At 41.9% G+C, this 16,395-nt stretch overlaps 1 protein-coding gene across 1 annotated transcript in view; it reads left to right on the plus strand.

Annotated features, from left to right (window-relative positions):
- Positions 1-16,395, plus strand: part of LOC120924273 — a 38,620-nt gene that overhangs the window by 607 nt on the left and 21,618 nt on the right. Inside the window, exons 2-3 of the mRNA XM_040335129.1 lie at positions 5,314-5,562; positions 7,652-7,897. Of these exons, the coding sequence (XP_040191063.1) occupies positions 5,314-5,562; positions 7,652-7,897 (495 nt within the window). The remainder of the gene's footprint in view (positions 1-5,313; positions 5,563-7,651; positions 7,898-16,395) is intronic.

The raw sequence follows: 16,395 nt of genomic DNA on the forward strand, positions 1-16,395 counted from the left end.
CATTTGATGGGCGCTGGTGAGGCTGCATTTGATGGGACCTTGTTAGGCTGCATTTGATGGGCGCTGGTGAGGCTGCATTTGATGGGCGCTGGAGAGGCTGCATTTGATGGGACCTGGTTAGGCTGCATTTGATGGGCGCTGGTGAGGCTGCATTTGATGGGACCTGGTTAGGCTTCATTTGATGGGCGCTGGTGAGGCTGCATTTGATGGGACCTTGTTAGGCTGCATTTGATGGGCGCTGGTGAGGCTGCATTTGATGGGCGCTGGTGAGGCTGCATTTGATGGGCGCTGGTGAGGCTGGTGAGGTCAGTTTGTATCCCGACTCCCGAATGAATGGAAGCAAGCAAACATTCATTGATGGGACCTGGTTAGGCTGCATTTGATGGGCGCTGGAGAGGCTGCATTTGATAGGCGCTGGAGAGGTGGCATTTGATGGGCGCTGGTGAGGCTGCATTTGATGGGACCTGGTTAGGCTGCATTTGATGGGCGCTGGTGAGGCTGCATTTGATGGGACCTTGTTAGGCTGCATTTGATGGGACCTTGTTAGGCTGCATTTGATGGGCGCTGGTGAGGCTGCATTTGCTGGGCGCTGGTGAGGCTGCATTGATGGGCGCTGGTGAGGCTGCATTTGATGGGCGCTGGTGAGGCTGCATTTGATGGGCGCTGGTGAGGCTGCATTTGATGGGTGCTGGTGAGGCTACTTTTGATGGGCGCTGGTGAGGCTGCATTTGATGGGCGCTGGTGAGGCTGCATTTGATGGGCGCTGGTGAGGCTGCATTTGATAGGCGCTGGTGAGGCTGCATTTGATGGGAGCTTGTGAGGCTGCATTGATTGGTGCTGGTGGGCTACATTTGGTGGGCACTTCATTAAAAAGGTAGGCTTTATATGGGCTGGGGAAAGGGGGTGGAGTCAGGGGTGGAGCCGGGGGGCGGCAAAATTAGGTTTCGCCTAGGGTGCCAAAAATCCTTGCACCAGCCCTGTCTGCATAGCAGGAGCGTACAAACTATTTGTACGAGTGTGCAGCTTCACAAGGGCCCCTCTTGTTCTAAGGGGCCCACCTATAAGGATATGGGTCTGGAGGGTACTAAAACGTCCTCTCTTGGTCATGTAGACTTGATCACTGCTCATTTCCTATGGCAGACAAGAAGCAGGAGGTATTCTTTACGACACACTTACCTCTCAGTATGTACAATTAAAGTGGTGTCAAGGAAAAAGCACTTCTTTCCCTCTCTTCAGACTAGCAATGAGATTTTCAGAATACTTTGCTAGTTAGCTTTTTGACACCATTTGGACTGGATGTGACAAAGTGACAAAATAATGAAGTTTCAAGCTAGTGCAAAGTCTAATGCCGCGTACACACGATCGATTTTCAGCATGTAAAAACAAAGGCCTGGATTCAGGTAGAATTGCGCTATTTTTACGGAGGCGCAGGGCAACGTTTTTGCCCTGCGCCCCCGCAATTTTTTAGTGCTGCCCTCGATTCACGGAGCTGAAGCTCCGTAAATTGCGCGGGCGCGCTGGCAAAATGCCCGGCGCAAGCGCGCGCAATTTAAATGATCCCGTAGGGGGCGGGAATCATTTAAATTGATCGTAGAGCGCATGCTCCGTCGGGAAACTTTCCCGATGTGCATTGCGGCAAATGACGTCGCAGGGACGTCATTTGCTTCAAAGTGAAGGTGTCCAGCGCCATTCACGATTCACTTACGCAAACTAAGTAAAATTCAAATTTCGCGACGCGGGGGGCAGCCTTACGCAAAAACCGCCGTACGGAAACTACGTAAATTGCGTACGCAGGGCTCGCGCAACGTTGTGAATCGGTGTTGGTATGCAATTTGCATACTATACGCTGAGCACAACGGGAACGCCACCTAGCGGCCATCGCAAGAATGCAGCCTAAGATATGCGGGCATAAGAGCCTTATGCCGCGCAGATCTTAGGCTGCAGTCGGCGTAACGAGGTTCCTGAATCAGGAGCATTCGTTACGCCGGGGCAAGTAAGCAATTGCGCTGTGTAACCTATGGTTACACAGGCGTAATTGCTTCTTGAATCCAGGCCAAAGTTTTTTCTAACTTCATCATTAAAACGACGTTGCCCACACACGATCGTTAAAAAAAAATGCTCTAGCAAAGCACGGTGACGTACAACACGTACAACGGCACTATAAAGGGGAAGTTCCATTCGGATGACACCACCCTTTGGGCTGCTTTAGCTGATTTTGTGTTAGTAAAAGACGATTTGCGCTTTTCTGTCTGTTACAGCGTGAAGAATGTGCTTACTCCATTACGAACGCTAGTTTTACCAGAACGAGCGATCCAGTCTCATAACTTGTTTCTAAGCTTGCGAGGGTTTTTCCCGGCGTTTAAGCCCACACACAATTTTTTACAACCCGAAAAACGACATTGTTTAAAACGTTGTTAAAAAATGCAGCATGTTCGAATTTTTTTTTTGTCGTTTTTCAGAACTCGAAAAATGATGTGAAGCCCACACACGATCGTTTTAAGTTACTTTTTTTAACGTTGTTTTTTACATGCCGAAAAACGATCGTGTGTATGCGGCATAAGTTTCATACTTTTTCAAGAGCTTGTCCTTGGGCAACAAAAAAGTGTTATTGCACAGGGACCTTAAGAATAATTCTGGGCCAAGTATAAATAAGTGTATTGCATCTATGGCTTAGCAGCTGTTCCAAAATTGAGAATATTCTTTGGAGACAGCTACCAGTCACCAGTGTTACCAACCTCCTGCAGCATTTGTTACTGATAAAACATAGAAAATTTACTGACAGAGCACATTTTTTAACTGACAATCTGAAAAACCTGAAACTCCTATTAAAAACTAAAACAATTGATATTTAAACAGTATAAACAGTAGGAAACATAAGGGGTATAAAAGGACATTGAATTTAAAAAGAGCCAACTTCGCTAAACGACGATCCTTGCTAGAAAATAATAATTGGGATAAAATCTTAGGAACAAAGAAATACGGAGGGAAAATGTGTATGCTTTAAGAGCATATTAAATAAGGGCATTAGCTAGTGCATCCCAATGGGAAATACATTTAAAAGAGCTAATAAAAGTCCTGGGTGGCTTAACTCCAATGTAAAAATGCATATAAAATCAAAGGAGAAGGCCTTCAAAAAATACAAGGCTGAGGGATCATCAGCATTCCAACTTTACAAAGAATGCAACAAGAAATGTAAGGGTGCAATCGGCCAAAATAGAGCACGAAAGGCACATAGTGGAGGAGAGTAAAAAAAAATCCCAATAAATTCTTTAAGCACATAAATAGTAAGAAAGAAAGGTCAAATCATATTGGTCCCATAAAGAATAATGAAGGAAACGTGGTTACTAAGGAAGGAGAGATGACGAAGGTATTGCATTTTTTCTTCTCCTCAGTCTTCACAAGGGAATCGGGGGGCTTCAGTAGCCAAAACTACTATGTTTATCCTCATGACACAACAAAGGACCCGGGGGTCCTAGTAGATGACAGGCTCAGCAATGGCATGCAATGCCAAGCTGCTGCAAGCAAAGCAAACAGAATATTGGCATGCATTAAAAAGGGGATTAACTCCAGGGATAAAACGATAATTCTCCCACTCTACAAGACTCTGGTCCGACCACACCTGGAGTATGCTGTCCAGTTCTGGGCACCGGTCCTCAGGAAGGATGTGCTGGAACTGGAAAGAGTCCAGAGAAGGGCAACAAAACTAATAAAGGGACTGGAGGACCTTAGTTATGAGGAAAGGTTGCGAGCACTCAACTTATTCTCTCTGGAGAGGAGATGCTTGAGAGGGGATATGATTTAAATGTACAAATACCGTACTGGTGACCTCACAACAGGGATGAAGCTTTTCTGTGAAAAAAAATGTAATAAGACACACAGCCATTCACTAAAATGAGAAGAAAAGCGGTTTAACCTTAAACTGCGTAGAGGATTCTTTACTGTAAGAGCGGTTAGGATGTGAAATTCTCTTCCACAGGCAGTGGTTTCAGTGGGGATAATTAAAAAAAACTATTAGATAGACCACAAAAAACAGGGATATACAATGTAATACTGACATATAATCACACACATAGGTTGGACTTGATGGACTTGTGTCTTATTTCAACCTCGCCTACTATGTGACTATGTAACACAATATGGAAACACTGGCAATACCAATAACAAATCGTTTGACTGATTTACATTTAAAAAGTCAACAAAGCACGTCAAATTATCCACCACAAACAAATACAATTATTGATACAAACTGCCCCTAAATTTACTGACAGTTGGAAACCCTACCAGTCACTAAAAGGAAATTGAAGGGATTAAAGGAATTAAAGACAGAAAACTGAATTGTACACTCTAGTTGTAATTTTGGATAAAATTGTGTTTTGACCAGCTTCTGCATGTCTTGGATGGCAGTTGTGAATGGCAAAAAAAAACAAAAATGGAACAGATTTATTGCCAGACAGTTGGTGAGCATGAACAGCCAACATTTGTTGTCATTAATTCCACCAACAATTGTCTGCTGGAGCAAACACACGGTCGGATTATCTGACACAACACATCCATCAGACATATATTGTAAAATCCGATCGTGTGTACGGGCCTTAAGTTCATGGAATAGAAGGGATTTGAGTTGGCTTACAGGAGAAAAGGCTGTGGGAGAGCATCACTGGTGATGTGATAGCCATTTTATGCAATGCAGCGGTATAATGCAGGAGGAATGTGTGCATCACAACTCAGGCCTCGTACACACCAGCGGACATGTGCGATGAAAACGGTCCGCTCGGAGATTTCAGGTCTGATGGCTGTACACACCATCAAATCGAAATCCGCGCGGACAGAGAACCCGGTGACGTAGACGACACCGACGTTCTCTCTCGCGCGAGTTCAATGCTTCCACGCATGCGTCGAATCAATTCGATGCATGCGCGGGATTTCGTTCCGCTGGTTAGACGCACTAACCAGCGGACATGTCCGCCGGACAGCTTTCCAGCGGACATGTTTCTTAGCATGCTAAGAAACATTTGTCCGCTGGAAATCTGTCTGCTAGCCTGTACACACGATTGGATCTGTCCGCTGAAACTGGTCGATGGACCAGTTTCAGCGGACATGTCCGGTCGTGTGTACGAGGCCTGAATGTGCATTTTTTTTACAGATCTTTCCATTCAAAAACATTTTAACAAGAAAACACATATATATATATATATATATATATATATATATATATATATATATATATATATATATATATACATATATATATATGTTTAAATGCGTTCTCGTGTGTCACTGGAGCTACCGTTCACAGTATTATTTTTTTTTCAGGTAACGCCATATACTTATCCTGTATTCTTGTCTGCTTTGAAGAGTCCTCCTACCTTTCCACAGTGGTATCCAAGTCTATAAGATGTCCTGCACAAGAAAACAACACTAAATATGTTCAAGAGACTGTTAACATACAAAATAATATGGTATATACTGTAAACTTCAGTATATATATTAATAACGGTACCCTTTACCTCTGTGAACAACAAAGACACATTCATTCTGTATTTCAAGATATGAAGATACCAGGTAGGCATCAGATGTTGAGTTTGTTAATGCACTGAAAAAACAATACCAGACCAAAGGCCTGTACACACGTGTTCCGACAACAAATGTTGTATAGTCATGCTCTCAAATTGTCCGACAATAAATGTGCTCTGTCGAATTATCCAATCGTGTGGACTAAAATCCAAAGTACAAATACGCATGCTCTGAACCAATGCTAACCATAAGACAACATTAGAAGAAGTTGCCCAAAGGGTGGCACTAAACAGCAGAAAAAACACGTAGTTCTGCGGTCTGTATGCAGAACAATTTCACGGCGAACGCCTTTCAGACAAAAATCCACGGATTTGTCCGATGGAAGTTCGACCGTGTTTACCAGGCTTTAGGATGAGTAATCCATAGCTACCAAACAGAACCCCTTATGTGCTAGCGTGAAGCTAGATTACAGGTATAGCTGTTTTTGCATAGTTACATTGGTTTAGCTTGGATCAATGTAACTATGCATGAGCCAAACCTGACTGATCTACATGGAACCTGGAAATCAAGATGTCACTCCAAGGGCCTTTGTTTATGAGATCTATACTTCAGAACTGCTTTTCTCCCTATACAAGTTAAAGTGGAGTTCCACCCATAAATATAACATTACATCACTAAATGTCATTAGTCCTTTACAAATTTTTTTTTTTTTTTAGATGCCTTCAAAGTGTTGTTGCTAGGCAGAATAGTTAATCTTCCCACTTCCTGCACCTAGGTGCTTAATGCTTCCTAACCTACACCGCACAGACTCCTGTGAATGTAGTGGGTGTAACTTTCCAGGAGTCTGTGCATTCCCCAGTCTCAAAGAATCATGTGACTTGGACAGCACAGGTGCTGAAACCTGATCTGACACTGCTTGTGCAGCACTGAGCATGTGCGAGATTTGCAAGGCTAAAATCCAGGAAGTCATACAGTCTGGCTTCATGATGCACACACTTAAGATGGCCCCAGTCAATTTCTATTTTATAAAGTGTCTAAATGCTGTAACAACCTAACAAAACGGACCTTCGTTTACAGACTAACTTTACTAGAATACATTAAGCTTGTGTATTACAGAGGTATTTATATTTAAAAAGTGAAATTGTGGCCGGAACTCCGCTTTAATGCAAAAGCAGATAGCAAGGATAACTTGTGGCTGTGTTGAATTGTAAGTCTATTAACTTGCTGCATATTTTTACTAGCAAGTTGTACACTTGCAGAGCACTTGAAGCACAAGTTCTAGTTGACACTTTTGCAATTTGTAGGAAATTTGTGTGGCAAGTCCCTAGCAAGAGTAAAGTTGCAGTGGTGAGTCTACAGCAAGAGCTTTGCAGGTCACATTGACCCCTGTGGTGGGATGACTATTGCACAACATAACAGAACCAGAACTTGCAGCAGACTTGCAGAAATTTGATTTGGATTCATGCAATGTGGACTTTCTGAAATTGTGCAACAAACTTGTGAAGCCTGGTAAATCTAGCAATAGTTTAGCAAGTCAATTTCAAACTTGCAGCACAATTGCTTGCTATCTTGGTTGATGCAGCTTAGAGGTAAGTCAAGTGTGCCTGTCAGTTAACTCGGAATGAGCTAAAAAGTGTCTCAAATGCGAGATGAATGCACTTGAAGGCAAGCTGCACTTACCCATTGACACAAGCTAAAATCTCATCTACACCATTCCTTTTATCTTGTTCACACTAATGTTTGGGTAGGATAACCCCACAGCTGAGCTGCGCTTTATCCACCCCTCACCCACTACCCCCTTTAGCTGCAAAAGCAGTAGCAGGGGGTGTACTTATTTTGTGTCAGGAATTATACCCCCTGTGACGTTTGGCTTTCAAGCAAATGGGTCTCACTGCAATGCACTAGACTAGTGTGGGCTTTAGGGGGTTGAAACGGGTGGTGAGGACACCTACTCACCACCTGTCAAATGCTCGCTGAAGAGTGATCTAAACAAGGGTAGCTCTTAAGTGGGCAAAGCTAGCTTAAGCGACCCCCTACAGTGCAGGAAATGAAATACTTGGCTGAATGCTGTGGGTATTTTAAATAGTCCAAAATGTAGTAAACATGAACAGTGTATTTTTCATATTTGTTGGCACAGAAAACACAACGTATTTCTCGCTGGAGGTTAGTGGAAAATATCGTGTTTACGCAAAAGAAGAGTCATACCTCACACTGGTGAATATAGAAGACAGAGACTCATTTTTACCATTCTCCTTTGAGATCCATGTTAAAAATACTACAGGACCTGATGGGATTATTGATGATATGGATTTTAAAGACAAAGGAATGAAGACTCATGGTGACGTTATTAATATATCAGTACATTTTGAACGCCACGTTTCATGTAAGTACAGATGATGACAATAAAAATAATAAATAGAACAATGTACAACATGTCACAAATTTATTATTATGCCGCGTACACGCGACCGTTATTCATGTCATGGAAAAAACTACGTTTTTCTCAACGTGATTCCAGTCAAGCCTGCCTTGCATACACACGATCGTGAAAAAAAAATGCTTGAGCATAGCGCGATGACGTACATCACGTACGACGGCACTATAAAGGGGAAGTTGCATTTAAATGGCGCCACCCTTTGAGCTGCTTGTGCTAATTTCCCCATCTCATAACTTGCTTCTGAGCATGTGCGTGTTTTTTTTCCCCCTCGTTAAAGCACACACGCGACTGTTTTTCACGACGAGAAAAGCGACACAATGTGGAGATACCAGTGAGGCAATACAGGAAATCAGTCGTGTGCCATCTTTTGAATGCGGCCCGGGCTTGTATCCCAGGATTGTGGAAGCGGGCACGGGCCCCATCCGTAAAGATGTGGCTTACCAGAGTGGAAGACCTGAACAGAATGGAGGACTTAGTATGGACTTCAAGGCAGAAGCGGAAGGTATACCTAGAAACATGGGCGGAATGGAATATATTTAGATATTTAGATATTCGGAGGAGGGAAAGGCCCTGATGGATGTGGACTGAGAGGGGGTGGTCGCGTGGGGGTCGGGGGGGGGGGAGACAAACTTTTGTCTTTCTTTCTTTTCCTTTATTTATTTATTTTTTTTTCTTCTTTTTTTTTTTTCTTTCGAGGGGGGATAGGTTACGAAAGGGGGGTATAAGGGAGGTAAAGTAAAGCGAAACAGAGAGAGACAGTTTAACTGCCCTGACTCTGGCGGGACATGGGGATCCCGTTAGGAAAGGGACAAATAGTATCATTGCAAAGAAGGTGTTATCAGAGTAGAGAGCTGCCCTCAGATAAGATAGAGGGGAAGGAAATTACGATAAGATAAGAATAACTAAAATGTATAGCGAGTGTTTTCTTCCTCGTATACTCATGGAGAATGATATGTTGGGGAAATGTTTTTTTAGTTATATTTTTATTTTTATTTATTTTTCTGTGGATCTTATGTTGATATCCCTGACTTATGTAAATGAGAGGGTTAAACCAGAGGAATGTCTTATGGGTTTTTGTGAATTGCTGTTTTTTGCTGTTTAAAATCAAATAAAGGATGATTAAAGGAAAAGCGACGACGTGAAAACTGACGAGAAAAAATAGAGCAGGTTCTAAATTTTTAACAGACATTTTTCTTGACGAGAAGAATGCTCTGGAGCCTACACACGGCCGTTTTTCACAACCAATTTAAAAAATTGCATTTTTCTCGTCATGAAAAACGGTCGTGTGTACGCAGCATCAGTCTTACTTTTCTAAGTGCCTTTTATTTATATTTTTAAGCTTTAAAACAAACCATTCTTGACCTTTCTAGCTGATTTTGAAGTGAAGTTCTTCTTTCTCAAAGATCCGCAAAGATCACACCAAGGAGTCTTGAGTTGGGTTTGGGTCCATTTTTCACCTTATGCCAACCGCGTAATGCATATACAGCGCCTTGAAAAAGTAGCCATACCCCTTAACATTTTCCACATTTTGTAATGGTACAACCAAATATGTAAATATATTTTATTGGGATTTTTTGTGATAGATCAACACAAAGTGGCACATAATTGTGAAGGGGAATGAAAATGATAAATGATTAAAAAAATTTGCAAATAAATACAGGCATACCCCACTTTTAAGTACACAATGGGACCAGAGCATGAATGTAAAATGAAAATGTACTTAAAGTGAAACAATACCTTTTTTTCACTTTGAGGGTGTAGTGGGGGTGTCAGGAGCTGTAGTTGAGGTCTCAGAGGCTGTAGTGGGGGTGTCAGGGGCACTCTGGAACAGGGTGGACTATGTGATTGGAGCTTCAGCTCCTTCTACTGCGGCTGCAAAATGCCTGTGCGGTACTTGTAAGGCACTTTACATACACCTACGGGTATGTCCTTACACGCGAGTGTATGTAAAGTGAGTGTACTTAAAGTGGGGTATGCCTGTATGTGAAAAGTGCGATGTGCATTTGTATTCAGCCCCCCTGAGTCAATACTTTGTAGAACCACCTTTCACTGCAACTACAGCTTCAAGTCGTTTTGGTTATGTCTCTACCAGCTTTTCACATCTAGAGAGTTGCCCAGTCTTCTATGCAAAATAGCTAAAGCTCTGTCAGATTGGATGGAGAGCGTCTGTGAACAGCAATTTTCAAGTCTTGCCACAGATTCTCAATTGGATTTAGGTCTGGAGTTTGACTGGGTCATTCTAACACATGAATATGCTTTGACCTAAACCATTCCATTGTAGCTCTGGCTGTATGTTTAGGGTCGTTGTCCTGCTGGATAGTGAGCCTCTGACCCAGTCTCAAGTTTTTTGCAGACTAAAGTTTTTTCCCTAAGAATGCCCCGTATTTGGCTCCATCCATCTTCCCACCAACTGTCCCTGCTGAAGAAAAGCATCCCCACAACATGATGCTGCCACCACCATGTTTCATGGTGGTGGCAGGGTGATGTGCAGTGTTAGTTTTTCGCTACACATAGCGTTTTGTTTTATGCCAAAAATTAACATTTTGGTCTCATCTGACCAGAGCACCTTCTTCCACACATTTGCTATGTACCCCACATGGCTTTTTGCAAACTGCAAACGGGACTTCTTTTGGCTTTATTTCAACAATGGCTTTCTTCTTGCCACTCTTCCATAAAGGCCAGATTAGTGGAGTGCACGACTAAGGCCTCGTACACACGATAGGTTGAACAGAGGACATCGGTCTGATGGATCGTTTTTATCGGTCAAAACCGATCGTGTGTGGGCCCCATAGGTTATTTAACCATCGGTTAAAAAAAAGCCAACTTGCTTTAAATTTACAGATGGATTCCTAACCGATGGGAAAAAATGATCGTTAGCACAACCATCGGTTAAAAATCCACGCATGCTCAGAATCAAGTCGACGCATGCTTGGAAGCATTGAACTTCGTTTTTTTCAGCACGTCGTTGTGTTTTACGTCACCGCATTCTGACACGATCGTTTTTTAAACTGATGGTGTGTAGGCGCGACGGACCATCAGTCAGCTTCATCGGTTAACCGATGAAAACGGTCCATCGGTCCGTTCTCATCGGATGGACTGATCGTGTGTACGCGGCATAATAGTTGTCCCACCTGAGCTGTAGATCTCTGCAGATCCTCCAGAGCTACCATGGACCTCTTGACTGCTTTTCTGATTAATTCTCTCCTTGCCCGGCCTGTCAGTTTAGGTGGACGTCCATGTCTTGGTAGGTTTGCAGTTGTGCCATAGTCTTTCCTTTTTTGGATGATGGATTAAACAGTGCTCTGTGAGATGTTCCAAGCTTAAGATATTTTTTAATAATTTAACCCTGTTTTAAACTTTTACACAACTTTATCCCTGACCTGTCTGGTGTGTTCCTTTGTCTTCATGATGCTGTTTGTTCACTAAGGTTCTCTAACAAACCTCTGAGGGCTCCACAGAATATCTGTATTTATACTGAGATTAAAGGGGTTGTAAAGGATTTTTTTCCTCCCTAAATAGCTTCCTTTACCTCAGTGCAGTCCTCCTTCACTTACCTCATCCTTCGATTTTGCTTTTAAATGTCCTTATTTCTTCTGAGAAATCCTTACTTCCTGTTAGGCATGTGCATTTCGTTTCGTTCCGAATCGAAATTCGGACACATTTTTCATTATTCGGACATTCGGATGCATACGAATTCCCGAATTGCAATATTAATAAATTTACCGAATCCGAACGAACGTTTTCGATTCCGAATCGAAAACCCGCGGACGAAATTCGATCGAAATTCGAAAAAAAAAAAAATTCGATCGGAATTCGAAAAAAATAAATAAATAAATTTCGAATTGAATTCGAAAATAAATTCTATTCGAAAAGAGACTATTTGTTTTCGAATCCGGTCGAAATTTTTTCGAATTCGACTGTATTTTTCGAAAATTCGGTCGAAAACTAACGAATTCCGAAAACGGTTGAAATATTTTCGAATTCGACCGGATTTTTCGAAATTCGGTCGAAAACGAACGGATTCCGAAAACGAATTTAACACATGTAACGAATCTAACTTAACGAAATTAATTAAATAACGAATTAAAACGAAACAAAACAAATTTTTCCCTTTTGCACATGCCTACTTCCTGTTCTTCTGTCTGTAACTACACACAGTAATGCAAGGCTTTCTTCCTGGTGTGGAGAAAGCCTCTTGAGGGGGGAGGGGGCGAGCAGGAGTATTAGGACGCTCACTAACACACAGCTCCTTTCTCTATCTGCAAAGTAGAGAGCGTCCTGACTTTCCTGACTTTCAAGAGGCTTTCTCCACACCAGGGAGAAAGCCTTGCATTACTGTGTGTAGTTACAGACAGAAGAACAGGAAGTGAGGATTTCTCAGAAGAAATAAGGACATTTAAAAGCAAAATGGAAGGATGAGGTAAGTGAAGGAGGACTGTACTAAGGTAAATGAAGCGATTTAGGGAAAAAAAATTGTTTACAACCCCTTTAAATTACACACAGGTGGATTATTTATTAATTAGGTGACTTCTGAAGGCAATTGGTTCCACTAGATTTTAGTTAGGAGTATTAGAGTAAAGGGGGGCTGAATACAAATGCACGCCACACTTTTCACATATTTATTCATAAAAAATGTTGAATGTTCATAATTTTTCTTCCACTTCACAATTATGTGCCACTTTGTGTTGGTCTATCACATAAAATCCCAATAAAATACATTAATGTTTTTGGTTGTAACATGACAAAATGTAAACATTTTCAAGGGGTATGAATCCTTTTTAAGGCACTGTATGTGGTGGCAAAAAAGTAGGCTTTAACACCCAGCTACCGCACATATGCATCCACGACGGACTTGAGGTTCTGTGGTGAAAGCATGCTCACTGCACTTTTTTTTTTAAAAGGTTTGTTCTCTTGGTAGTAAAAAATGCTCATCTAGAGCATTTTTTGTACAAAGTTTAGACGAGTTTAGTAGAGTTTTACGTTTTTTCTGCCTCCAAGCTCCAATCAGAAACGCGAATAAGAAGGGTTTTTTCCCTGCCTCTAAACGTTGAGCTCAAAATATGCCCATAAACATCCTAATGTGCATGGACACATAGGATAACATTGAGCTGCTTCTACAGGCAGAACACAAAACCCCTGTAGAAGCAGATTATTTTAAGCCAGTGTGCATGGAGACTGAATGAGATGTCACTTACAGCTCCCACTCACAGGTTCAGAATGAGATCCAGCAAGACAACCTCCCAATCACAGTGGTAGCCAATCACACTTTTTCACCACAACTGCTGATAATGTAAGTGTTGAGACCTACATTTTTATCATTTTTACTTTTCTATAATTTTTACAGCAGAGTCTTACTCTGCATTCTAGGAGATGCTGCTGCAGCTCCGGCATTGTCTACAAACAGTGTATGCAGCCATCACAGATAAATATATTGTAACAATATTACAAATAATTTTTGTATTTAGCCCCTTAAACAGAATAATCCTCAGTGAATGAATGCGCTCCGCTTCTCCCATTACGTATTATTTTTTAGCAGATTTTTTACTTTTCGTATTTTAATACCATTGTACAGTCATCAGTGGTTAGAAAATTATAAAAATAGAGTTTGCACTTCAGAATTAATAGGTTTTAAACCTATCACTGGTCAAAAAAAAAGAAAAAGCATATATTTTGTTAAATCTTTTTTGCCTGTAGATTGCATAGAGTTAAAGGGGTTGTAAAGGTAAAACAATTTTTCCTAAATAGCTTCCTTTACCTTAGTGCAGTCCTCCTTCACTTACCTCATCCTTCCATTTTGCTTTTAAATGTCCTTATTTCTTCTGAGAAATCCTCACTTCCTGTTCTTCTGTCTGTAACTACACACAGTAATGCAAGGCTTTCTCCCTGGTGTGGAGTGTCGTGCTCGCCCTCTCCCTTAGACAACAGGAGAGTCAGTATGCCCACTAACACACAGCTCCTTTCTCTATCTGCAACGTAGAGAGTGTCCTGAGGGAGGGGGAGAGCACGACACTCCCCACCAGTGAGAAAGCCTTGCATTACTGTGTGGAGTTACAGATAGAAGAACAGGAAGTGAGGATTTCTCAGAAGAAATAAGGACATTTAAAAGCAAAATGGAAGGATGAGGTAAATGAAGGAGGACTGCACTAAGGTAAAGGAAGCTATTTAGGGGAAACAAATTGTACCTTTACAACCCCTTTAAAAAAAAATTTGGAACTCAGCAATGACAAAAGCCTTGTCTGTACTGAAAGATATATATATATATCTATTATTTTGGTATCATAGGTTGTATCAAAGCTATTTCTGAATAAAATTACTCAAAAGGAAATAAAAAAATGGTCTATAAGGGGTATACACTGACATTTTTAAATGGTCTATAATGGGTATACACGTACTGTATGGTAAATAGTTTTGTTAATTGACATGATTACACATTATATTAAAGCGGGGGTTCACCCTAAAAACACATTTCTAACATTAGAGCCAGCATACTAAGGACATTTACTGTATGCAGGTCTTTTTTTTTTTTTCTCCTTACATACCGTTATATTCTGATTTTGTCCAGGGCTTCCGGGTTCTGATGACTGCGGGACTGGGCGTACCTATTCCTGCCTCGGGGTTCTGATGACTGCAGGACTGGGCATTCCTATCCTTGGATTACATGATTGACGGTGTGCTGCCCCAATAGGGGCATAGAATATGAGATGCATAGCCTCAGTTAATATTAGCATTGTTATATAGATTAGAGTCTATATAGTGTGGTTTGCCTACTATTTTCTCATAGCTAAATCTATGTGTTATCCTATGCTGCCATCTAGTGGCCTTTGTTGCAATGCACATGTTTATGTGATTCTTTGAGTTACCACATATTTTCACTGTATGTATGCCCCTCCCTGCTTCCTGTGTGGAGTACTTCCTGTGTCATCTCTTCAGCCAGCAAGCCACATGTAGAAGGACACTCATGTACTCTGCCCAAGGTAGGAAAGGCATCATCTTTTGACCGCACAATACTATCACCATTCATCTGCTGTTCCTGTTATCTGCTGTAACCTCTGAAGTTAAGGAATAAACACCTCTTTTGAATGAATCGGTATTGACGAGTTCAGCTGTCTGACAAGGATTGTCCGCAGTGAGTATATCTGCTTATACAGGCCAGGCATAGAGGTCTCAGCAAGGGATATATCGCTATCACAACAATCGGAGTCAGAATAGTCAAAAGATGCATAGAATTCTTACAGCATGCTGTGTATATGTGTGTGCCTAATCTGCAATCAAGCTCAGTGCCAGCCGCCATCTTGTGAAAGCACATGGTCGCACAAGCTTACTGCTCTTCATGTGAATGTTGAAAGCTGTTTCTCTAATTGAACTGTGTTACCCCACCTGTCTAAGCTGCTGTTCGTCTTCTTAAAGAGACAGTACCATTTTTTACAAAACCGTGAGAAATGTCTAGACAAGGCTCTGAACACTCTTTTACGGCTGAACCAACGCAGATTCATCATGCCTCTGAACCCGCAGACGTACAGGGAGCAGACTCTGCAGATATTGCTGAACAGAGTGTAAGACCCAAGCGTACAATAAAACCAATACAGAAACTCAGAGAAAACTATGAATACACTAGAGATAAGTTCTCCAGCAAGCTATCGGACTTCTGGGACAGAACTTCACACTGCATGTCAGTTTTGCCACACTTTAATGATCAACCGGCTGAACTAGGAGATTCTATAGTTCGCCTATCTGCTGCGTATGAACATTACCAACGGCTGTCTGCAAAATACACTGCTTTCTTGCAAGACTGTAATATAGAGGACTCTTCAGCAGAACTGACCAAGACTGATGCATTGAACCAACAAAGGGATCTCTTAGTGAAAAATGCTCAGTGTAAGGCAGAACTCCGCATTGCTCAACTGCAAGAGACCAGATCTCACAGATCAACATCAACCAAGCACACTGCACGTTCTTCTAGATCCTCTCGCTCCAGAAGTTCAACATTAAGCGACAAGCTAATAGAGGCCCGCGCTGATGCTGAATCCAAAAAAGCGCAAAGCTCCCTTGCTAAGAAAGAAGCAGAGATGAAGGCCCAAAGCAAAGCTCTTGAAGCAGAGATGGAAGCCCAGAGCAAAACTCGCCAAGCAGAAATGGAATCCCAAATAAAGATTCTGCAAATAGAGAAAGAGGAAGCAGGTGCGCTAGCAAGGCTGAAAGTCCTTGAACAAGCAATGGGTCAAAGTACTAATTCAGACTGTCTTATCCCAGCAGAACTGGAAGATCCAATTGATCGCACCAGTGATTATGTGCTAAAGCATAATGTTTACAAAGATACAGAGTCATCTCCTGTACCTCCTACTAACAACACTGTTCTGACTCTCAACTCAGGGACCTCCCAGCTCAAAATGCCTGAGTCTCCTCAAGTCCACAACGCCAGAGCATCTACGCAGCAAACCACATCA

Source organism: Rana temporaria, chromosome 1 (assembly GCF_905171775.1).
Source record: "Rana temporaria chromosome 1, aRanTem1.1, whole genome shotgun sequence".
NCBI classification, from domain to species: domain Eukaryota; kingdom Metazoa; phylum Chordata; class Amphibia; order Anura; family Ranidae; genus Rana; species Rana temporaria.